Genomic DNA, 27,232 nt, shown 5'->3' with positions numbered 1-27,232 from the left:
AAACATTGAAAATATTAAGGCATGTTACCGAATTGTTTAATAACGTGTCAAACAAGCAAACTCTGTTTGGAGCGAATGTTATTTACATTGCTGTAATTATAAACAGACTGACAATAAAAATGTGCTAAAAATAAATACACATCATACCGAATACTGTTTGTGTCTGAATTAAAACGAAGCTTTTCCGAACGTCTGGATATTTTAAGACAAAAATTGGGAAATGGAAATTTAATATTTAATAGAGTATGATCTATTCTGAAGACTGTTCATTTTATCACACCCGTGTTTAAATAGAATATGAGGGAATTGTTTTCTTAAATTATGTAATTAACATATAAAAATAATCTTCATTCAAATATCCGTGTAATATCTGATTGAAGCACACACAACTGTATTTTCAGGGATAGCATCATTATCAGCTGTAATCAGTACACTGCTTCGCACAGGCTTCGATCACAACACCCAACTTTGCCCATTTTCAGCTCGCCTCATCTTATCCTTCCCTGCCACCTTTCGGATACCGGGTCGTGGTTGTAACCCTAAAATTCAAACCATTCGGAGGCTATACATTCTACTGTATACTGACAATTCATCTTACAAAGACGCTGAACTCTTGCAATTTGCCTTGGTTCTCTAGCGAGTAAACTCCTTTCTGATTTAATCACGTGGAGAAACTCGGAACATGGGTCTCTTGTTCGCAGGTGACATATGTACAGGTGACGAGAGGTTTCCTGACTAGTTTTTACTTCCACCGTAATAATTAATAATCCCATAATAAATTTGTACTCTAGTAGTGTTGTAAACTTTAATCGATATCTCTATGTGACCATATTAATATGCAGAAGTCGGTGGATAGAGTGGACGACCTCCATGACCCTTGGAATATTTGTTCTTCTTCTCTAAAGTACGAAATATGGCCAGATAAAGTTATGGTATCCTCCTGACTTCCGACTTTACATAGGCCTCGAACATGCCATTTAGAATTCTTGTTTGTGAGATCAGTGGCCTAACGTGCCCCGGAGATTCTTATATCTTCTGCAATACCATAAACCCGACCGCTACCTTGTTTAGTTATATCTTGCCGGGCGGGAACTTGGTGTCTCGTGGCATACAGAGTTATCATGGGATGATTTTTTCCATAAACACAGTGTATGCTGGTTGACTTTAGCAGCACCTATCTAGTCTATTTTATTTTATTATAAAAAAACTAATATAATAGTGTTGGCTTTTATAATAAAATAGCAATAAAATAAAATTTAAAAAACTAACAGTTATCTACAATTTACCAAATAAAATTATGGCTTACATCTTACTTATTCTGTTTCTTGGACATACTATGAATGCAATGATTTGACGAACAAATTTTTTTTAAAGCATACGTAAAAGTTAGGAATCATTTTATTATATTGTGCATATAATAGTAATTTATTATTTAAATAAACTTGAGATTATGAGATCTAAGATTGTCGCGAGTGTTCATTTAAATGAAACTAGTGTTATTCGGATTTACTACGCGGATTTTATTATTTAAAAACTACATAATCCAAACGTTTCGGTTACTTTGCAGCAACCGTAATCACGGGCAGACGAGGTGTCTGTGTGATCACGGTTGCTGCAAAGTAACCGAAACGTCGGGATTATGTAGTTTTTAAATAACAAAATCCGCGTAGTAAATCCGAATAACACTAGTTTCATTTAAACTTGAGATTTTTTTGTTCTTTGCTTTGTTCATCTTCTTGTTACTTTCATTTAATATTAGAAGTACATATATCAAAATGAATTGATTTTCTGTTTCATGATTGTTAATATTTTACTGCCTATTTGTTACATTAAAATATGGCTTGAAAATAAAAACGTTAAGCCACAGGTCGACGCACCAGGTAGATTTCTTATAGTCATATGCTCTCAAGTTACTTTCCGCGACCGATAAGTTCAAAGAACCGACAAGATACGAGTATACTGCCGACTTCATGTTTAATAAAAAAATATCATCACTTATGCGAGAGAAACTCTAAAATTAGGATTTATATTAAAAGCATACAAATAATATGAATGTGATTTGTTTGTTTTCATATTATTTGCTTCCAAATTTCTTGGCACTCTCACAAATATGGCGGGTGTAATTAATGATTTTACGTAAAGCCTGTGCCCCGAGGGCATAGTTCACTTTGCAGCAAACGAGAGGGAGACAAAGCCACAATATGTGACTATATTTTCTGCATCGACGAGATATTTCTTACGACTGGAATATAGATGGATTTATGGAAATAATAAATATTTAGTTAGTAAAAGTAAATATATATAAGTATCTTTTCCTTTCACTGTAAATATTAAAAAATATATATTATCATTTTTATTGCTTTTTTTCGCGTTTACATAGTAATGTAAAACACTATGGTGTATTTTAGAAAATAGTCTTACTCTCTGTATCACAAAAATATAATTTTATTGCTCTTTAAGTCTCAATGCATGCAAATGTAATATAAGGAATATGAATACATACACAACACGACTTTTAAGTTTTGTCTTTCTAGGACAGAATTCGTCGTTTCCATTTTTATATTTGCTGAAATTATGCGACAAAGTTAAACTATAAAAAAATTAAACGAATTTTCTGCATATTTAGTAGTTAAATATTTTTTTCTCTAAAAGAGACTGCGTAAATCACCGTTACAGTTTTACGACGTAACCAGCTGATACTAGTAGCCTTGCTCGTTTCTCCCGTATTTGTTGTTCTCAGGGATCTTTGACAGAGGACATTTTATACAAACTGATAGTGCTTCAAAGGATGCTCTGTGATTTTTTTTATAACGTACTAATTGATAACCTTTTATGTCTTTACTTGTCTCTCCAAAGAAACATTCTAGTTACTTAGCATGTTGTATTTTTAATGTGATTACACTACATAGATTTATGATCTATGAGCTGTAAGACATGGAATATTCCAGTTTCTACGGAAGTAAATAAATTTTGTCATACACAAAACATAGCATCATCTAAAAGCAATCCATTGCTATTTTTAAATTAAACTCCTTATAGTTCCTATGAGATATCAGACGGTGTATCGTGTGCCAAATTCCCGCGAGATTAGAGCAGAGCTTATGTGGTAATAAAGAAACACTTTTATGTTATAGTGTTAATAAAGATACCAGATAATACATTATCAATACGTTTTATACGTATTATGTTGGATCCGCGCTATTCGGTACTTCGGAGTGGATTATCTTCGCTGTTGGACCATTCTATTGACTTCGATAATGATTACAGTTAGTTTTAAAGGCAGTTTTGTTTTATAATAAACTAATATATACGAGCTATAAGCAACCGTTAAAAAAATATGAAATGGACCCAGCATTGAAGTTTCGTGAAATATAATAGTCATTTTCCTAACCAGTGTCCGATATACAGAATAAAAACCGGAGTGAAAGTATATAGTGTTATGAAATCAGCTGGCGTTGGACGTGAACACGATGCCTTACATCCTGAGGACGTTTCGATCAGCTCGTCAAGGGCTTTCATTTTCATAACGGCACTCTCGTAATACCCTGTCTCTAAAATATCTTCTGGGTGCTCGTATTATGCAATTTTAATCACGTCACGTGTGAAGTGGCTCGTTGTTTCTTTATAGAGGTATTGGTATGGAAGAAGTAGTCGATAGGAATACTAGAAGAGAGCGTTATAAGGTCTTTTCGAATACCACCAATTTACGAAGACATGGGCTTTAATTTTATATCAGTTTAATGAGATTATTAATAATGGCGTCTGAGTGTGGACTTAATATACTATAATGGAACAATCTTTAGGAAATAAAATGACAGTTCGAGACGTGTATATAAGTAATGATATGTATAATGTCTACAGGATCCAGGCAGTGGGTACAAGCGTATCGTATATTCCAGCTAGCCGTGCTAGGTCCAGCAAAACGCTTTCGGAAGTCGGTTAAAAATAACTAGTAACCATTATGATGGAAAATAAACGGTAAATTAGGTCGCATTTGTAAAATGGCGTCTGCTCGGCGAATGCAAAACATGGTATTAAGATGTACGCTTCGTTTGCTAATATTGTACTAATGGTGTCTCGAGTTTTATTCGGTCTGGCACGGAGGTGTTTCCATCCGTGTAACACGTTTATAAGCTATTTTTTAACTCCACAATAAGAATAATATTTATTACATTGATAAATAATACTTTTGTATCTATTCTCTGGCGAATGAAGAAGAAAATAGTTTTCTAATTGATTAGCTCCGTAACGGTACACGTTGGTGTACAATCGTTTTGTAAGTACCAAAGCGGTCGGCTAATGAGCGAGTTTACATTAGAAGCTGTGGTAATTGTGGTTTGTGTAAACAATTTGATGTTCAGTGAAACAGATGATAATAAAATACTAATAGTTTTATGTATGGGAACGAGAGTATTGTTTGACTTTTTGATTAGGAAAAGTGTTAGGCTTTGTTAACTGTGTTTTAAAGTTTACCGTAGCATTCAGAGCATACGGTGGGTGAAATACCGCACGGACTGTTTAAAAATAAAGTTGTTCACATTCATATTAGTATATGACATTATTGACAATTAATATATGAACATGATTCAACAGTTCCAAACATAATTTTATAAAAAATGTTGACATATATTTTTAAATTGCTTTTCTCACCACACTCGCCAGGGGACTGTACCGTCATATCTTTTCCGACTGTTTGTTCTGTTTCAGTAAAGAAAACAAAGGTATCTGCATAATGCCTCATTTCCCAAGTATGTATAGGGCGGTCGATGGGATTAGGCACATTTTAAATATATATTCTTGTAAGGTTTGAATCACATTTTTATTTCATTTTGTTAAATTTTGTTTAGGCTCTTCAACTGAGTTAAAAATATTATGTAGATCTGAAATGTTCTGCGAGCAGTGCGCGGATCGTATTAAACATGATGCGTTTTTAACAAGTGCTATTCATGATATTTACATTAATAACTGATTAAAAAAAATCTTATTTAGATCATTAATTTCAATTTAACTTTTTGTTTTGGTAAAACCTTGTTAAAGTATTAATAAAAAGTAACCGTTCCATTGTTTTAAAACCGCAAAACACATAAAATTTATGAGAAGAATGAACATAACTTTTTCATTATAAAACTACAAACAAGCTAAACAATCAAAATGCCGGAGTTGCCAGTCAAATATTATTATAACCCCAAAATCAGGAAAACTGCAAAACAAATTGACATATCAAAATACCAGTGCTGCCAGCCGAAATATTATGATTAGCCCAAATTCCGCATGATTAACGACCCAGATTAAAAAGTTTAACGGAACATTAAAGTAGATAATAAAAATTGTGAAACGGGATTGTAAACAGTCCGCCGGCTTTGTGCAGGTCTGTCTGTTGCGACAGCTTACCTTATCGAGCTATATTTAACCTAACCCACTTTTACTATATCTGTTTTAAAGTCATATTTCAAATTAAGAATTCCGATGCTAAAATATTTCATATCAATCAACAATTTGGAACAAATATGTAAATTGGCAAATTCTGTGATCGCTAACCAGCTATAATGAGACTAAGTGATCAATCAGAGTAACTATTTCGAAGCTTCCGTTGCTAAATGGAAAACGTTAATAAGTATTTTAAATTTAAACAATATTCGTTTAAGTATTGAGATTAATTCATAATTGCGATGACTAACTGTGGAACGCAACAGCTGTCTCAAAATGGATATGATCCACATTCTAGATCAATAAGAAACATCAGGATATACCTACAGAATCACTGAAATTCCTTCACTGACTCAGTTTGGGACGGTGGAAATTTATACGATTTCTATTTCATAAAATAACTCACTTACCTGAAAGAACAGACAAAAGCAGACCCATTGGTAGTATTTGTAAATCTTTCTGTCGCTCATATCTTCTTTTCCTTTCTCTCTGCTGTTCCCGATGCCGGGGTATGGGACTTCGACTCCCACTTTCTTGTGGAAGAAGCTCTTAAGGGTGTAGGTGGAGTGAATCCAGCAGTAGGTGTTGAGGACGTCCTCGGGGATGTCCTTGGTGTGGATGCAGTCTATGGGGTTCCCGACGTACTGGCGCGTGGTCACTATGAGGCTGAACGAGACCAGCAGCACCACGGTAATGGAGTAGTGAAGCCTGAACACCGGCGAGTCGATGTGTACATAGTTCACCTTTATGAGATTCTTTAAACCGCGGAAAACGTCTAACATCTTAAACGGTTCAGTCCAATATCACACACTTTTTGTCCCGTCTTCTTCACTAACATTATTTTTGTCTCCTTTACTCTATTTATTGTTTCGAAGCACCAGATTTCATTTTTTTTTTTATATAATTAACTTTTTTTTTCACATACAGTTCGTTGTTCGTAAGGCACTTTTTATATTGGCAGTGTTTCTATCAATTATCGATATATCATAGGCTCTGTTTGTGCTGGTGTATTTTTTTGGGTATTTTTATGAACTTGAGAAACGATACCATTGTGTCATATTTTCTACGTTTCATAATTTTTTGTTTGCCGTCTCCGTCATTTGCTGGACGAGCCCATGCTCGCTATCTCGACTTCGGATAGTTAGTCATCGGGCGAGCACCGAATTATAATAGGAAGCTGCAAGATAATTTGGTAAATCTGTTGTTCTAAGAATTAATTATGTAAACCAGATAACTAGGGCGGCTCTCGGATGTAATTTATGAATACACGTTGTCGGTCCGCCGGAGCACCGCAATGTCATGAGCAGGCCAGTCGTTAATAAGGAGATTTTTATTAAATAATTTTATATAGCAGAGGATTAATTACTGAAAGAGTGATTCGAAGATTTTCCACATACATAATAAGTCGGTTCGGAAGTGTTCTTTGTGCTGTTAGAAGCTTCAGCATCTCCAGCAGATTGTTTGCTTATCAAGCACAGATACTATAACATCGGTACTCGCGTTATGCTGAATGCAGTGGATGCATTTATTATAATTATGACAAGGATTGCTTTAGTTTTTTGTAAACCGTTCAAGTTGCATCTCGTATGATGGAAAGAGTTTTCTTAATTCGCTCTATATGCAAACGTTATTGACTCTTGTAATTCATTCGGAGGGAGGAACGAATTTGGGTAACAAACAAAGACTTATCGGGTTTCGGTTCTCGTCGATATCCGATGAATAAAGTCTGTAAAGTTCGGAATAAATGCGAGCGATCGTTCGTTTGTAACTAGCTGCGAGTTCGCTGCTTCGATCATTATTGCTTCAATCCAAAGAATCGGATGATAAAAAAATAATATTTTGTTTTAAAACTTTTCTATTATCGCCAACGGAACGTAAAAAAAACAAAGTAGATTTTGTCAGAACAAACTATATAATATACAATATATACTTATATAGGTTAAAAACGATCTGCAACTCGGGAATAATAAAAACGATACGAAAAGTTTCGTAAAACTTATTAGCTTTGATAAATACACACTAATGGGTCTAATAAATTATTTTAATATAATGTTTTGTTTATGGAGATCAAAGACAAATGTCCATAAAGGAACTATGAGCTTACACGCGTCTTTAATTTCTGGGATTTATAAAACTGTTAGCAAATAATCTATCAACAAGATAATCCATGAATTTGAACACTGTTTTTTTTTGTTGCTCAAAAATCCTAATTAGTAACAATATTTATCTTATCGAAAGCCAATTTAATATATTTTTTTTTGACATAAAACGAAATGTCAATATGTTTATAAGAAGTAGGAAAACCAAAAAATCTTTCTAGAATAACCAAAAATAACAAAACGTGATTCTGATGTAGCGAAATTCGTGAATTAGGAAGCAGTAAATAATCTCAAATTTTTTGCGAACCCATTCACACTCACACGGACCATTAAACCCGAACGGACGTTAAATAAAATATTTAAAGAAATTCTGAAATCACCGAACATTATTAGTTGTACTGAGATCAAAGAGTCGTATAACCGTGACAGGTGATTCAGATCACGCCAGAGCCAGGGAACTAATGCTCGCTACAAATTACAAACGTCATAATATTGTAAATCACATTAATATTACAAACCTTTGATACGAGATATGATTATTTAGAAAATTAAACGCTTCTAATTATTTCGTTTCAGATCTTTTAATGTTTTTCAAAACCGGTGAAACTCAAATTGCGTTAAATCTCTATTATCTATTTTTAGTTAGTTCCGTGCTTCTGTTACTAACGGTGTATAGTGAAAAAAATCATTTTAATTTGTTATCTAAGATTGTGCTTTTGTATTCCCTGCACATGTGATATTGTAATATTTGGTAGTCCTCTTACCTTTCAACTTAATTTACAGTTCTTTTTGACGGACGTAATTTTTAAAAAAAAGTATTATAAATCGTATAAACTTTGCTCTTAATTTTGAATGGTACAAGTTGTATTGCCACCTAGATCGTTTTAAATACGATCACTTTTGTTGGAAACTTCAACATTGTTTATGTCTATTGTACACAATTTAGTAAATTCTGTTTATACAATAAACTGCATTTCCTATTTGAATTAATAAATAATGAGTTATAGTTTTAATAGCCTCTGCGGCGATATTTCAGCAAAACTTGCGCGGAATGCCAAGTTGCCTTGATAACGGATCGTATATCACGTTCTTGTAAAGAAGAAAAGTGATTCTCCAGGTTTTTTTTTTTTAATAAAAGAATATATAAAGGGATATTCGAGGCATTTAATAGACGGAACGGTAAATCATTAATAAACAATATTTTTAATTTCACGACTTTAAAACGTCACAAGAAAATGTCATTTTTTTTACTGTCTTCAAGCAAAAAATTCGTTGGTACGACTCACGTTCAATTCGGAATTCAAATCGTTTACATTTATATAAAACAATTGTTGTTTTAAATATAATTACGGCCGCGCGAGATGAGAGAGACGCCAGTTAATTATTGCCATAGGAAATTATACAATTTAAGCTCTACCATAATACATAATAATGTTATTACGTTTAATTTGATTACAAACAAAAACCGACCTTGAATGTTACGAAATAAAGTTACAGTTCAGATGCACTTTCGTAAGGGCAATCACCTCTTATATTCTGGTAAAGTAATTTTAAGTAATTTATTATATAGCCATCACTTGGAGCACGACTCTCATGGTTACATTGATATTACTGATTATTTCACATCGTAATTCGTCTTTTTACTTATATTATTTGAGACAGTTAATAATAATAATATTGTATAATTAGTAACGGCCGCGTCGTCTCACATATTAGTATCTTAAAATAGCAGAAACAATTTTTTGCTATCGTTATCCGCCCTTGGCCTGTATTTTGTTATTGTTATTTTGTGATTCCCAGAATGTTGCGATTTGATTTAAGAATTGTCACACATAATTAAGTAAAGCATGCGTGACTAACTCAATGTTATTTTAACATCATAAATTTTATTTTCATGAACACATTTATGCGTTTGCATGTTTGTAACACTATGCATGCATAAAATGATGGAATTTAACGTTCTTGCATATTGTAGTAGTTTTCTTATAATACTCGGTAGTGAAATGGACTAAGTATGTTGTCAGTCTACCACAGCTTACTTGTATTTACCAGTAAACTCCCGTTTCAAATCTTAGGACGAGTTACGATGTAGTATTAACTAGAGCCACGTATCGTCTAACAAATTCAAACAATATAAAACATGACCGTAACGTTATAATTCTTATTATAATGAACTAGAATTTTTTTCTTTAATAAAATAAAAATCCTCAGTGATTCAAGAAAGTAAAAAAATATATTGTAGAAATTATATATCCGTATACACTGTGGTAAAGTACAATGGAATATTTAACATGTATTTTATGTTTGTTGTTAAATAGTAATTTGGAGCTAATAGTGGAATAAAAGTTCATATAGAATACATTAGTTCATCCTCACGAGCAGGTTTGAACTCGCAACTTCTAGAATGTAACTTACAGTTGCTTTTCCATCGAAGCTATCGTGCTGTGTCTGGTGTCTGTCAATTGAACACTCTATCGATCATATTTTTCTTGCTATATATATCACTTATTTATATTATATATGAAAGAAAATATCGAACAAATGCATCTATATAAAGTAATAATTTCACTAGACTAAAACTATCAGTTTGGAGACGTCCGAGACTTTCCTAAACATCACTTATTTCTTGTTACTGAATTCGAAATTCGTCTTCGAATCGCGAACAGCAATCCTCGGTGTATAGTTTATAGATTCAAGATCATTATGATGCCAATGTCCCCGACTCAGATGAGAAAGAGACCGGATCAGACGTAGGTAAAGATAAAAAACTGTTAGCATTTGTTGTATGAAGGAAATGTATTTTATATGCGTCCTTTACAGTTCAACTCCATCAAGTTAGTTACTGCCTTTTATAGTTATTCAAAGTTCTTTAATTTATTGATTAAGTCTGATGCTATCTTGTAGTACATGGTAGGTATGTCTCAAGCGTTGATATGTTTTGTTTGCGGGTTTGCCTGCCGGAAATTCAATAGTATCTTTATTCAAGAAAAGTTTTGTATTTTAAACATGCACTTTCTCTTTTATATCATTAGATTGTTTTTATCACGTCTTAATAGTTAATCACATTTGTTTAATACTATGAAGCTGAGTTTCGAACGATAAATAGACGTCCGTATCAACATTAGCTAGACAGTAACTCACGACGTGTCTCGTGGGCGTCGCTGTATAACCGTCTTACTAATAATTTAATTCTTGTTTATTTACATCCGAATACATAATATATAAAAGTATTAAGCTGAATTGTAAACATTAAAGATCATTGCGTCGGTGCTATATGATTCCGTCGATGAGAGATTTCAGGCAACATTCAAAGCAAATAAACTTTCCCCACGGCATCATAACACTATCTCTCTGCATAATCAAAATTGAAACTATTTTTTTTTCATACCACGTTCTGGTGTTGAAATAGTCTCGTATTAACTGTTAGATTCCGTCCGTGTTATAATGTGGTAATAATTTCCGAGCGATAATTTGAATCGGGACGTTTAATTACCACTGATATAAACATTTTGACAGTCGTTTGACTCGAACAGCCGGCGGATTTCCGGCTTTACAGTATTACATTTGTTTATATACGTGTAGTGCATTAAAAATAAATACGTAAATAATAAATTTGAATGATTTGAGAGCCGGTTTTTTATAGATCGGTCACATCAAAGTATCTCGTCTCGTTACCGAGACATTTCATTGAAACGATGATGTTTTGTGAATCACGGGTTTATTTCCAGTAACTCAAATAACGTATTCTCGTGACTAATTACGTTTTCTTAAAAGCTTCAAATTACTCTTCATAATTCATCCATCTCACTTCACATTAACGTTAGATTATTTTCGTAACTAGCGCGTCAATAGATTTACATAAAATTATAAATAAATACAACCAATACATAAATAATGTATTATTATATACATGTGGATGTTTTATTTCAACTCGCAAAGAACTAAGTCCCACGTGTCAGAGCGGTTGCCAACAGTCTACAAAAGGCTTTCGCGGTACTGAAGGAACAAAGACTTCGCTTTTAGCCCGGACTGTTCCGGTACTTGATACTGAATTGTTTTTTTTTTGTGACTTAAACAAACACAGTCGGAAATAGATACGATGCTCGTTTGTTCTCAGTATGAATAATTCATGAAATGCAAAATTTAATGAACATAATCCGTGTGTTTGACTCTCGGTTCTTACATTTTGTTCAAGAGACTTTTGTTACATTTCACTGTGTAATTTTTACTGCAGGCTCGTCATAAACTTCAATGGCGAAGAGTTCATTCATTCGTTCTTGAGACCCGGAAGGCTGCGGTGTCAAATGACGGACATCCGCTTAGCAGTCTAGGTATTACACTAATAGGATTACAGGCCTTGTACAAATCTTGTAAGGTCTTGATGTAAACAAGGTCTTTGAATGGGACATTTCCAGAACATTTAATCATTTTTATAATTTCTATGTAACAAAAAATATTTTGTAAGAACAAATTAATGAATTACGTAGATGAGCTTTGAATGTTAAAGATATAAAGTTTTTTGTAAAGATAAAATTTCGACGGCCGTCATTCAAAAATTGATAAATTTTCCTCATAACATGTTATTATAATCTTATAAATTTAATAACCCATTTATTTTCAATAATATCTAAACACGTCGTTTTCTATTAATTTCGTAATGTCAGTAAGCCCAATATTTCTGTATGACATCTTCTTTTTTTATTATCTCATTAGTTATCACACATTATTTTCCTTCTTTTGACAAGCAATAGATTGATAACAGTTTAATTAATATTATCTTTAAGTGAAAGATAAACGTAAAACTGCAAGGAGCTTTCTGAAAGGAATTTATGCAGGTCAAATGTTAGACAAGAGCTTCTATACAATAGAAAAGGTGTTACCAAATAATCAGAAACTGGATAAAAATTATATATAACGGCCTAAGTTAATACGTGTGTTACAATTTCTTTTTACTTAGACAGTTATAGAAGCGTTTTAAGTCAGTTTTAGCTGCAGCAGCGTGATTATTAATAGATCGTGATACTTATAAGGGCGGTATTAAAGCGTTTTATTCACGTAATGCTCGAGAATCCATAGCAGTGCTTAGGGGATGACAATGCGCTTGCACCGGCTCACGGTCCCGGATTATAGCGAGAACTTTCTTCAAGGCTGCTGATAAGTGCGAGATTAAGACAATTGGATCAAGATCAGCCAGCCGTTTGTGCATGTAATGAATGCTAGCTTCAATGTTAATGACTTCACGTATCGCGTTCCCTCTCACATCTTTATTTTTATACTTGACAACTGTATTTTATATTAGATCAGACGATTAAACTGTCGAGTGGAATTATTTTATTTACAGAAAAATATCACATGAAGCTAACATTGAGAGCACATTCGAGTGAGACCTAGAAATGTCCAAGCTAAAGAAAGCCTACCACGGGGCGATACGAGCTGGCAGTGGGTGTCGTCAGATCACTTGCCAAGACGAGGTGTTATTAAAACTAGTCTGAGATGAATTTACTCATTTGTATTAATGCATTTACCTACTATTTATTGGTTCTGCTCGATGCTCTATAATAGTAAAGCCATGGATTTTAATCACCTTTGATATTATTCAAACCCTCAGATAGACTAGAATATTTTCTGCGTTTTTAAAACTTTAAGTACGTCCGATGTAAAGATTTCTTACTTTATACGTATGTCTTGTTATGAATATAAAGTAGAGTGTAATTAGACGTCTGAGGGAAATTAATATTTTATGAATTAGCCATTGTGGTGACAAGTTTAACAATGGAGTAATAAAGTAGCCTCGCTTTATTACCGAGTGTGGAGCTGCGTTTATATAACTTAGGCGTCGCTGCGAACTTTTTGAGAACTTGTTCCGTGGAAAATAAATTATAATAATTGTGTTTAAATATAATATCACGAAACCAAAGAAAATTATTGGTATCGAATATTACGTTACATAAATCGTGATTGACAAATCAGTTCGGAAACGACTTTGAGTTCGATCTATTCATGTAAAAGAAATAATGTTCCCGCCCTTTAATTTCTGAACGGTCCAACACTCATGGAATGATAACTCCAGAGCGGATCCCGAATATCATACAGACGTCGTATATCAATAAATCGCTTTTATTCCCAACGATAAGAAATCAGAATCCATTTGCGGTACATGTGATGTACGCTGAGCCGCGCGCGCAAATAGCACACAACTGGGTTAATACTCTCGGATTTTTTAAACCACAAACTGCGCCGATAAAGGTGTAATGGAATCATTCGAGATTATAATTTTATCACTTAAGTGTGACGGATACCATACACTTATTCACATATATATATTTATATCACACCTTCATTCAAATGTTCACTTTATAAACTATTTTCTTAATAACATAAGCAACAGTTTACGTTATAAATCTGAACCGAGTGTTCTATTAATAATAAAGGCTAGTTACGCACAGACAAATATACTGTTTTATTAAATGGAAACGAATAAACACGGTTATGTTGTAGTGTAATTTAGATCGTGAATTAAGGAACCATTGTTAATAACAAAAATATACTTAAACTGAAATACGTTCGAAGTAAAAATACATTTGTGTGGCGTGATCAAGCGTACATTACATCGAAATATATGAATGGGAATTAAAAAATTAAATTTATAAATAAAAGAGATTATGAAGATATTGTTTATATGAATGTTTTGTATGTAGTAATAATAAAATATATATATACGTTTATGCTGTTAATAAAACGCTTCTCGTGTTAAGATATTACCGAGTTGTGAGATCAAAGATACTAAGAAAAATAACGTAAGATTTATGTGTTGGCTGTTTATATACTATTGATTCGATTTGAATAATCATAAATGTTCCTGATATTAATTAATCGCTCGCCATAATGACTATATCTTAATGTTATTGGCTACATACATTACAATATTTGCAGTCGCGGTCCATAGCTGTCGGGGCTCGAGTAACAGATGTTGTATCGTGTACGGTAATCTAATCGAGCTCTCTATGTTTATTCTCTAGCCTACTAACACCACCAGCTAAGCATCGCCGTAAAAGTATAAGCAAATCCGACCTACATAGCTAACAATCTGACGAGAGATATTTGAATCTCCTTCCCATACAATATACGCTTTTAATACACGCCCGCCATCATCCCGCACGGAAATAAAATGCTTTATAAATGTAACTATTAGAGCCTGTATGCCAAGTTCGTTCTGATTATATTTCTTTCTGCACTGACGCAATCCGATTCGTCTAACTATTTATTTAATTTAGAATCCTATATTTATACATATTTGGAGGTTAAGCTCGTACGAGTGGGCGGCGAGAAGTTTCAATGTTGGATTTGTATTAATCGATTCCCCATTTATATGTGTTTCTTTTATTTTTAATTCGGGGTTTTTTTATCGGATAGTTTATATAAAACAGTCGAGGAGATTACGGACATACGATAGTTAATAACATTCGTATAATTTTATAGAACAAACATAAACAATGTCAGTTTCTAAAAATAAATACTATTTATAGATTACTCATTATAGACTGTTATTCTCGCCTGTGTGTAATATATTTTAGAATATTTTAATTAAAATTAAAAAAAATATATATTTTGACACAATGATATAGTGTATATGCGTATTCTTGTCACATTTTTACTATGTACCCATTTAATTTAAGCTCTTCCCTAATATTACAAAACTTTTAGCTTAGCTTCCGACATTTCGTTATTGTAGGGCCAAGAGGTGGACAGCGTGTTATAACACAGTATCAACTACGTATAATATGAGGTGAAACTCGCTCGCAGGAATCATTGGTGTTGCGGCAACGTGTTCATTACAGTATAAGGTAAACAACCAACTTCCACAATAACAAGTCATACTCAAGCTAGTTTGAAACTACAATCGAGTCGAGAGCGGTTATTGAGATACATCTGATAATTTTGCATTTACTGCCAACACAGAAATAGAGTATTGAATTTTCTAAATAAAGCTTGTCCTAGCTTGACTCATCACGGCGAAGAAATTGATTTCGTCTGTATGAAACGGAACGCGAGTAATACATCTCACTCTACGACGGACTCACTATCAACGCAATATTAAAGAACAAGAACATCATTATGATATGAGAAAAAACGAGTAAATAGGAAATCGGTCAGTAGGATAAGTTATTTTTAGAATCAGTTGTAAGATGTAATAGTTAAATCTGGAGCTGTTCTTATCCAAATGGGAGATTGATAAAGAAATGAAAACTTCCCTGAGCGTAATGGCCGCCTGCTACATGTTTATATCGACGCGAACCAAATATTCAGTCCATTTAATACCGATACGATCAATGTTACTGGAATTGAAAAAATAAACTCGCCAGTTGTTGATGCGATTTACGATTGTAAATAATTGTAATACGTTACAGGTCTGTTATTATCAAGGCTTCGAGGATTCTCAAGGTTCCCGGGCTCAGGCCGCCCGAAGACGGGCGATTTTAATGACGGACGACGATAAAGACGTCGAACCATTTAATAAAAAAACCTAAGATTTATTTTACAAGTATAGCGAGACGTGACCTTTAAACAAATACATTTATTTTTCTAACTATACAATTATATTGAAGAAATGTCAAAGATTTCGTCTTTGTGATCAATATCCACAGTGAGTATTGAAATTCGCTGAAGAACATTAATTACTATTATATACAATAAAAAAATTATCGCATCCTATAACAATGGGAAGTGTGTCACGGAACTTAACATATAATTTGTACGATTGCGTAATTATAAGAAGCGGAAGTGAACTTTTAAACAGCACTATTACAGGGTTCACATTCGAAAAAAATGTTCGAAAAAAGTTGAACAAAAAAATAAAATAATAACACGTAGGAAGTTGAAATTGCAACGTTCCGAGCTGTGAATACAACGAGGCCGTTGTGGATACTCTTTGGATCCTTTTTTTAACACTTCAAATGTTGGCTGGATACTCGCTGACTGCGAAATATAGGATTATTATGGTTTACAAAAGAGACTAACAAGTGCCAAATATGTATTTAATAATAATAATTATATAGAGAAGCTGTTTAAACTAAATATGGAAGATATTAGCTTTAGTAAGCTTAAATGATTTGGATTTTGTTAAATTCAGTGTATAAAAACAACAAATAAAGTTTTCAGAGGTACCAGGACAACATAAAGTAATCAAAACATGATCTATGCAATATAGATTGGCCGAGTCTGAGCATACGAAGGCTCTCCACACTCGAGATGCAGGCCGACCGTTCGTTTTGGAACAAAGGCTTGAGTTCTGAGATAGGACACGGAGAATTGTACGTGGTGACCTGTTTGAGGCGATGGGGCAGGCACCGCTCTCCTGAATCCCTGATGCATAACTTTAAGGGAATATGGCATATGCTTGAAGATTTCCCGTAGACGAAAATGCTTTGTTTTTATTAGTTCAGAATTTATCGTTCCATGTATTTAGGGACTATAATATTAAAGCTGTACTTACTAGGGTTATGATAATTACATTTCTGTTAAATATATAAGATCTGTGTCATTGTTAGAAGAGTTAATATTACATCAATATTTTTTTAAGTCTGTCACAATATCAAATGTATGTAATGATTGAGGAAACCGCAAATATTTCCTCTAAATGAAACGTATGAACAATTAAAAAATCAATCAATAATAAACGTTTGTAGCTTTAGAGGCGGTGACACAAATGACACAGATCCCTTGAGGATGGAGCGGCCAACGTCCTAAAAATTGACGTGAAAACTGCAAACATCTTGACATTCAGGGAAATCCAGTGGCACTCAGCAGTGTGATACCGCTCACTTCGATAACACGAGAGCACTCCAGATGCTACGTCTTATTAAACGTGGCCCTTAACACTCAAGACACAAGGGCGTTAATGCAACAGTGAGGTAGACTTTAAGCAACCCACGAACGTGCCTCCAGCAGAAAACTCTATGCGTGTATCCAATTAGGACTTTGGAAATTTTATTTTAGCATATTCGCTTTAATTGGATGTTTAAGTTTTAACAACCGGGATGTGTACCAATTGTGATGAAACCAAAAGGCGTAAAATATATCTGTTCTATCCAACGGACCGGCTTTCGGAATTACGAAATTTAGTCCGAATTATATGAACGCATTCAAAAATAAATAAATGTCGGAATTTTTCCGTCCGTACTTTAATATATAATATCGGCCGCCGCGCTTTAAAGGAGGTAACAAAGCAATCGACTGTATAATTAAGGGATTTTCTGCGGATCAAAACGTCGAGGGACTCCTGACGGCCTCTCAGCTGTGCTTTGCAAGTATTATAAATCCAAATATTAAAGTTGGATAGAAATAAAACACTTTTTGAACGTTCCGCTATACAACCAATTAGAATGGCCGTTCACTGTTCTGTGAGAAACTCTTTTGAAATATAAAATATGATATTAACACTGTGTTTTCACAACATCCGTGATTGGAATATTTATTTTAGACGTTCTTTTAATAGAAAACTTTTTTATATAATTGAAAACGAAAATTTATAAAATATTAATACAATGGAAATCGATGTCAAGCACGTGATAATTCGATTTTATAAATAAAACTGAATTTACCTGAACGTACTAGCAACCGAAGAGTTCTTCATTACGTGGGAGCAGTTTGAACTTTATGTCCCGTATACTAAGTTTCGCTGCAACAATAATATTGCATCGCCGCATCATATATTATTAATACAACAGAACGGAACCGAATTTGCATTCTAGGTAATAAAGAGCGTCACTATTAACTGTTTAATAAATTTCAAAGTCGCCCAAGACGGAGCTTTTATATATTATTGAATATCTGTGGCGACACTTCATTTTGCGCTTATCTGCGGGCAAAAAATCTGCTGGCCTTTCTGCTTCATTGGCCGTATGCAAATTATCCGGAGACAACCACGAGGGCTGGATTAACATAAAATATTTGACCCACCCCGGTTCAGATTTCGAATATTCATGACATAGATATTTTTATCGATATCGTTATTATTTACGATGACAACGTCCGTCACTAGCTATTGTTTTTTTTTTTTTACTTTCGGCTGGTATTACGCTATTGTACATACCTAGTAACAAACAGTTTTATATATAAAAAAAAATCAAATTAAAAGTGATTCAATGAACTCACCTAAATTTGTTACGAGCAGGTTCTATTGTACTCTTTGTCTTATCACAATTTTCTTGAATTTATTTCCCTAATGTTTTATCAACAGCAGATGAAACTTTAAAACTACCGCAATGTTTTTCGTACTGTTGGCCATTTCGTACAGAATTAATTTCAGTTACAAACAACTCTCGCACCCAATACAAGCACGCAGATGTGCCGCAGATAAAATCTAAAAAGCAGTAGGTGGTACCTTACGTCACGTGGGTGACGTTTACTGTTCAGTCTACGGGTCTTGATTTACCGCTTTCCAATAGCATGTCGGGTTTATTTTTGTATGCTATGGGATCGTAACGGTTCCACCATTGTTTTTAATATTGTGGATTTCAGAATGATAGATATTCCCCCGTGATGTGTTATGAGAGTCAGCTTTTGTATCATACTAGAGGAAATCTTTGTTACTACGGTACTCAGATATTATTATCCCGTGAATAATTATAAGAAAAAAATAGCGAGATTTAAAAAACAAACACAGACGTATCTATTATTCCATTATGTTTGACTTTATTAAATTTTTATCACGCTTCAAGTTACATATCCAAAGATTAGTTATAACGCATTCAAATAGATTACCAAGAGCGTCCAAACCGCCCGGCATAGTTTCACTGTCTGTAACAAACATATTTTATTGCTAATTCCTTTTTTGTATCATTTTTCCGATACTGTTCGGAAGTTTATCTCAGTTTTTGTCTAAAACAAAAGTAAGACTGCTGCCAGTTTTTTAACAAAAATGGTCATTCGATTTATATGAACTCTCTAGAATCTCGATTGTAAATAGAACGCTCTGAAAGAGTTATACACATTGTATACACTACAATATGCAAGATGTTTTACGAAGTTTTAAATTACTTATATAATATATAAGTCATTTAAAAAAAAAACAATATGGTGTATATGAAGAATATTTAAGGTAATTCCGACTTAACACAAAGGATTCGCATAAAATTATAGTCAGATCAATTAATTGGAAACGGTCTTGGGGCAGTAACTTGGGAATAACTTAGCACTGCACTTGAATTATTGCCAATAATTTGATTCCGTTTCAATAGTCAAGGAATCGTTCCCCGTCAGCTGTGTGAATTATTTAGAGACCGCAGTGCACTTTTTAAATTCAAGGAGACATGTAATAATGCCTCTGGAGTACGATTCAAACGACTTAAATGGCTTCAAGACGGCGTCTCAAACGTCAATAGAAATAAGACGATGCGTACACAGATCGGAATCGAAGACTCAGTCAATGATAAGGAAAACTCCGAGGAAACTAAATAAGTTTAAGAAAAACGCCCGACCGCTGGCTAACATTATAAATGAACCACGGCGCGGAGCACAATGGCGCTGAACGTGTGTTATCAATCATTCCTCAAATAAATGTTATTAAGTTTTTTAACGTGAAAAACTATTTTTAAAGCGAAATAAATATTTTGCACTCTCTTCGACCGCGGGCACTGCTCGCCTTTTATAGTTTATATACGACTTCTTTTATTTAGGATAACGATTGTATTAGCTATATGTTTTAATTAATACGTCAAAATATTTTGACTTATGAGACACAGACACACATAAAAATGTCGATTTTAATGTGAGTGAATTAAAAAAAACGTGTTTTAAGATCTAGATATGTATTTCCTTCACACAGAGTCCGTAGTGTTTAGCAAATCATTAATCGGCCGAGACGTAAGGACGAGAAAAGCGCGCGAAACACTGGACCACAGATAACGCAGCCATTTTGTCACCAAACAACTTCCGAAGCAGCTTAATGAGGTCGTAATATGAAATAGATTAAATCTAAACTCGAAGGCCGCTCGGTTATTAAATTAATGAACTTTGATTTGTGATCTTTGACAGAAGCTCAGTATTTAACACGAATAGTGAATTAATGATAATGATACCACGTAATACTTTTATATGATAATAAATTTCTTATGATAATTAAAAATACCCACTGAATCTCTGACCCAATTGTCACTGTGCATTAAAACTTAAATATATTGTAGAAAGACAAAAAAAATGAATTACATCCGGAGATCGTAACGTTCTGAAAAACATGATTAGTTGCTGTTTAATGTGCTACATTGTAATAGTGGCCGACTGTTATATCCTCAGATATGGGTCAACATTGTCCAAACGCCTCGTGCGATGAACTACGAGCGTTATCGGGGAACGTTTCACAACTGCCTAAATTACTGACCTGACTTGACCAAAATTCAATTAAAAAAAACTCACTCCTCCAACTATTCCAAAGGATGATATCGAGCCGATGGAATGGCCTATAAAATACGCTCAATGTCAAAGTTGCTTTTACTATTTTATGGATGATGGGGAAGTTTACGTTTTGATAGCCACCTTCGATCGAGTCGTATGGACTGACTTTAAAATACGGACTTCATACTACACTAAATATCCACTGGACGGTACAGTAACGCTGCTATCACTGACACTTTTCGTTTTGTGAAATTTAAATCGACGTCGAAAACAAACCTCCGCGGCTCTGAGAGCGAGCGTTCGTCGGTGGTCGGCGACTCACGTGCGCCCGTGATACGGACAATAAATCCAGAATGTGACGACCGCTCAGACACATAATTTAATGCACGCTTTTTATATTGTCATTAACCTTCGAGGTGCTCCGGTTTCGAATCGGCAACGTTTTATTTTTGAAACGCGGCAACGCGCCGTGATCAGCCACCGGGACGTTTAACACGTACGGAAATCTACATTTGTCTGCACTCACTGGACAGATGTCACCGACGGCCCGCAGCGAGCACGTCTCCCACGACCTCGTCGGAAGACGGACCAGAGTTTAAATGGAATTAATTCAATACAGTAAATAACCCGGCACGGCCGACGAGTTGATTGTTTTTTTGGCGGGAGAGCGCGCTGTCCTCGTCGCGGGCGGCGCGGCGAAACGTTAGCGTCGACTGCCCGGCCTCACTGAAAAAGCTCCTTACGTTAAATACATAGAGAACCGATGTGCAATCTATTTATAAAGTTAAGTTGGAGTGCGGCACGCGCGTGCAACTAGCGTCCCACTGTAACGTCATAATATTTGAAGTTAGTGGGTCGGCTGATGGAGCGTGCTGTTTATATTCCATATAATAAAGATTATTAAAATCACCGCTTTAAATCTGTCGACGGGACGAGGGCTGCCGCGGGCGATAATGAGGCCGACAGCACGCAGGCATACAGCTTCATTAACGATGTTGACTTATTGCAAGTTTCGACAACGTCACTCGATTACACTCTTATAAACTTGAACCTTTTAATTCGGACAGATTTAATATGGAACATTTGATATATGGGTTGTAAAAGTCGATGTTTTTATTATGGGATCGACCGATGGCTACTGTCGGAGCTTGTCAAACATTCAGATATCAAAATATATAATCTGTCAGCGGTCGTCGTTAACAGAGACGTCAAAATAAATTTCTCGGAACTATTAAATTCTACAGATTCGTCAGTCATCACAATACTTTTGACCGACTCATTTTCTTCGTTTTCGACTCAACGAAATAAATAAAATTATTTAAAACCCGTCTGAATATGGGAATAAATAAAAACATAGGGAAAAAAAGTAGAGTGTGCAGAATAATATTCTCATAGTATGATCATATATACTTCCGTATGTAAATATTATAATAATTCTTGCATATTTGGTTGCAGATAAAAAAATTAAGAATGTTTTTTGACCTTACCGCAATCAGGTAAAATATTTTGAACAAATCGATACATACATATTTCTACGCCCTGTTCCGACTGTGTGTGCACTGTCACTTGAATGCCTTAAATAAAATTTATCAAGGCTAAATGATTACGATCTGGGGGTATATTATAAAGTGGCAAATTGATCGGACAAAAAGTTTGTCCGTGTGCTGAGGGAAATAGTTATAAATGTCGCGTGAAGTATAAGATAAGAATGCTGTTATTACCAATGTCGTTTTTAATTGAATTTAAAAATATATAAATTAACTTCAGAGCTTATATAGATGGGATGAAAGTAGAAATTTATTTTATATATACAGATTTTTTTTTTAATAATTACGATGGGTACATTTCGTAAATTTCGCTTCTATATCTTTCCTTAATATTTTTACTGTAATACGATAAACAACAAAACACAATAAATCTTCGAAATTATTCTGATCAACTATCAGTCAACGTTTTAATATTAATCATCATATGCATTTTTAAAATCAACTTTCCTTATAAGAGTAACTTCAAAATGAAAGTTCTAGAAATGTTAAAAATACCGTAGGCATTCTATTAAGTGCTCTCCTCTGTAGGGATGGAGCAATGTACTATTTTTGGACTAAATAAAATGTTCACGAATGCATTCTGCAATACAGACACACAGATACAGTGTCTATCTCGTGATAACTCTGATGCCTTATTTTTGAACGTTCTAGATAAATTGTCTTTGTTCTTTCAAGTTATATTTAATTCCGTCTCATTTAAACGAATGTTTACTGGTATAGTATCGGGAAAAGGAATGATTTAAATTAATCGATTACAGTACGTCTAAATAGGTTGTCGTAGATAGAAACCGAGATACGATTTCGCGGCTTTAAGTTCGCTGTAAAAACTAAGATCCACTTATGTCACCCGTCTGTAAGCTGAGAATCTGGTAAGTTAAGGTCCTTTTAACTTTAATCAAACGTGCTAGAGTAAGTTTATACTGACAATTTTTCATTCTACGAGGCCGTGAATTAAGCAATTTAATTAAAATATGATGATTACGTGGTTCATGTTTTATTGTTCAAAATGCAAACTATTTATAATTTTTAACACTGCACACAGTGGAGAATATATTTTAAATATTTTTTTAACGGAATCGGGATTCATCTCGGGATGCTGCGGGATGATTGTACACTGGTATGCGTTACAAAGTTAATTATCGCTTAAATTTTTTGATTATCTTTTTAAAGCCTAATTAAAGCCAAGGTAACGAAACATTTGGCAGATATAAACCTAATTAAGAATAATTCAGTATGAATCACACCTTTGTTAAGTGCGTAAAAGCCACATGGCTATCATACTGAGAACATACAGTCATACCGACGAACGAATATATGTGGATGCATCAATATACAGGTAATAAAGTGATCTTTGATCTGTTCTATTAATTGTTACGACAATGATGCAATACGAAGCAGCCAAAACAAATTAATGAGTAAATAACCGAAGCGCTAAACTCATCTTTTCCTTCTTTACGAATTCCTTATTTTTCCCAATTTCTTATACCTCGGGGTCTCAACAATTAGGAAAAATCTTCAGGTTTCTACAGCCATCTGTAACGATCAGACAGGAAATCTTTCTCTGTGTCGACCTATAACGTAAAAATACATACCATCTCATAAACGGTGAGCGAAATTTCGTTGGAACTGTTTAAATATATCCGTTTGTTTAAACCTCGATCAAACAACGAATAGACACAGCGGAATTAAAAGATCACAAGATTTCAAAATGGAGGACGTTTATAATTACATGTCATTCACAACAACGTAACATCACGTCCGATAGTCTCACACGCCACCCAAAAACTTAGACATATATAAGTTTTTGAATCAGCACTTTGAATGATATTTTTCTGAAATTAAACCTCACTATCCTAATGTGAAAGTTAATGGTACTGAAGTACAGCCCATAAAATATGTCTAGTTCTCTTGAGTTAGGATGTCTTTTGATTTAAGTCTCATAGAGTAAGTTATATATGACAATGTGTACTAGAAGTTATTAAAGGTTGTAGAAAGGTTAAGAGTTCGTCTATAGAAATCACCCATTAACTAAAACATCAACCCGCCTGAACGCTCTGACTTTAGCCACACCTAGAAATTTTGTCACCACGTGCGAGATCATAAAGACTATATCGAACTGGTCGTTCACATAAACATATTTACTATTCCTGTATTTACGAATATTGTTCAGAGATCGTAACGCATTAGAAGTGCTATCAGATGGGTGCAAACAGACTTGTTGATAGAAGAAGTATTGAGATATTTGGCATAGTGACCAAGGAGGTTGGTTAGGAAACAGATTAATTAAATTAATTACTGAATATTGGCTTACTATAAAGCGCTTTAAAGCGCCCGAGCGCTGGATGAAAAAGATATTTGAGATGCTGGAGTCAGAAATAGCTTGAACATGTTAAATGCTGTGTCTAAATGATTCGACTTGACACAGGTGGTGCTCTCGAGAGCGACCTTTTTGCAAGTGCATTATGCAGCCTCTTATGAATCAGGTCGATCGTCGCAAGACATTATATTATGTCTATTAATAGTCACACATTATTAACCCACTTTGTACCGACAAAGATTCATAAACCTCAGTGGGATTAATGCGGACCTTGGAGCCGAGAGCACTTTTTTCAACCAATGCCAAATTCATCGATAATCTACTTTACAAAAGGCCCAATCCGTTAAGCCGAACCGAACGGTTTTATAAAGTTTAAATTTGGGCTGAAGACTTAATGAAAGCGAAGCTCCACTGCGGATAACTTCACGTAGACAAATGTGAATCACAGGCGAGTCGGGATGGGAGCCACTGTATTATGGCTATAACTTATTTATAGAATACAATATAGTCAGGTTATTCAGTATTGAGCACATCAAATATATTGTCCTGCAACTAGTTATGTTTATATAACTATTATATGAGTTTACTTTAAATATTTATTAATATAGTATAAATAAGTAAATATATTTCTTAGACATGTTTCTATGGACTAGACTGGATTCATGTTCGTACATTCACTTCATAACGTGTCATACTTTCTCCTTCCACTAAATATTTCCGTATTTTTTGAATCTTTAAACGTAGTACGACATTTCTAATAGTCTGTTATTAATGATGATGCTTTGTAGCAAGCAACGTAGCTGTCCGCTACGTCGTAGCAATAGTGACGCTACGCGGGACCTACGGATGTAATAGAAGAGTGGTTTTTTATATGAGTAAAGAGAATTAATGAATCAACGGTTCTTATTAACCATTGTTAATAAAACCAATACTTTATTTAATACAATAAATATTGTCTTCCCTTTATATTTGGTAAATGTATATTTTCTTAAAAAAATATAAGTTTTATATAGTATTTTAAATATACTAAATATGTCTCATATCTTACACTTTTTAAACTGTATTGATTTAAGACAGAAAAAAGATATTCTAAAAAGATACAAAAAAGACATTCTCTTTGTAATTAATAAACAAAATAGTATCGAACAAAAATATAATAAGTTATAAACTTGCCAATACACGATAGAAGGACTACGCCATAGTGATATTTAATAGAGAGGCCAATCAAAGGACGTGTTCTGAAAACGCATGATGATATTACCATTTTTATTGGGCCGTAAACAATTATACAATTATAGCCTTTACGACATAATAATACTGGCTAAAATTCTATGTATATAACCACTAATTAGCTGATGTGATTATAATTATTATAGCTTTAATCATGACAGTAATAGAGTTTATATTTGTGTGTTAGAGAACTGCGAGCTGTGAGGAGTAAGGGATTTCCGTACAGGAGTAAGGGGTTAAGTGATTGCTTCTACCGAAGACATCAATCAATCCTATGGGGTGTAGATCATAATTATTTTCTCCTCTGAGATATTAATACCACTCATTTTAGTATATGTGTTCCAGTGTTGCTAGCTAGAGGCTCGATCATATATAATCACATTGCTTGTTAATATAACATATACTTTGGAGATTTCAAATCAACGGAACCAACAAAATTTACAACTGTATAAAATGGTAGTTGTCGAATAAGGGAATACTTAATCTCTAATATATATATATATATATAATATACACTTTTCTTAATAAACCTTACTCAGTCAAGTACGTCCTCATTTGAATTTGAGACTGACAGTCATTTTAGATTATTAACAGATAAGATTTGCTGCTAAAATCATTTTTTCCTCCTTAGTAAACAGGTCATGAGTGTCCGTGGAGACATTTTATAACAAATAACAATAGTGACCCTCAATCATTCATCTGTGACTGAAAAAATTGCCTACCTCTCACTTACCGTCATCCAACTTGGCGCCTCAGCCAGTCTAGCTGTCCGATTAGATCTTGAATATTATTATACCATTTCTACCTTAGAGCTCCAACTCCTGTGATATATTCAGGCGTAGTTCCTCTAAAACAAGGCACATTACACTCACCTGTAAGAACAGCATGAAGGCCACCCACTGGTAGTATTTCCCGTATCTCCTGGGCGCTGTTCCGGCTGGCCGAACACCTGGATACGCTCCCGCCTCGCCAGCGACCGTGAACGTCGAGTGGATCCAGCAGTACGTGTTCAGAACGTCCTCTGGTATGTCCCTGGTCATCAATAAACCAAGCAACCTTATGAGCCGTTCACGATAACGTGAATAACAATATTACTTAATTTTATAGTTTTCTCATCTAAATCGAAATCACTTTGTGTCCTTAAACCTAAATTACAATAATTATTTAAGAGCTTCATTTAATTTGAAACAGACCTATTATGCCCGATGAATTCAAAAGAT

The 27,232-nt window shown here is 34.2% G+C and overlaps 1 protein-coding gene across 3 annotated transcripts in view; it reads right to left on the bottom strand.

The window, feature by feature from the left end:
• The window catches only part of LOC116765363 (innexin shaking-B), a 29,834-nt gene extending 8,193 nt beyond the window's left edge, over positions 1 to 21,641 (bottom strand). Inside the window, exons 1-2 of one of the 3 annotated variants that reach the window (XM_032654836.2) lie at positions 21,419 to 21,641; positions 5,838 to 6,604 (exon numbers count right to left, since the gene is read on the bottom strand). In XM_032654836.2, the coding sequence (XP_032510727.1) occupies positions 5,838 to 6,209 (372 nt within the window). In that variant the 5' untranslated portion in view covers positions 6,210 to 6,604; positions 21,419 to 21,641. Of the gene's footprint in view, positions 1 to 5,837; positions 7,278 to 21,418 lie in introns of those variants that run through there. The other 2 variants (XM_032654828.2, XM_061527096.1) reach the window with 2 other exon arrangements.
• Positions 21,642 to 27,232: the final 5,591 nt, after the last annotated feature.

Source organism: Danaus plexippus (assembly GCF_018135715.1).
Source record: "Danaus plexippus chromosome 3 unlocalized genomic scaffold, MEX_DaPlex mxdp_34, whole genome shotgun sequence".
Taxonomy (NCBI): Eukaryota; Metazoa; Arthropoda; class Insecta; order Lepidoptera; family Nymphalidae; genus Danaus; species Danaus plexippus.
Note: the sequence above shows the minus strand (reverse complement) of the source record. Positions and strands in the feature narration are given on the sequence as shown.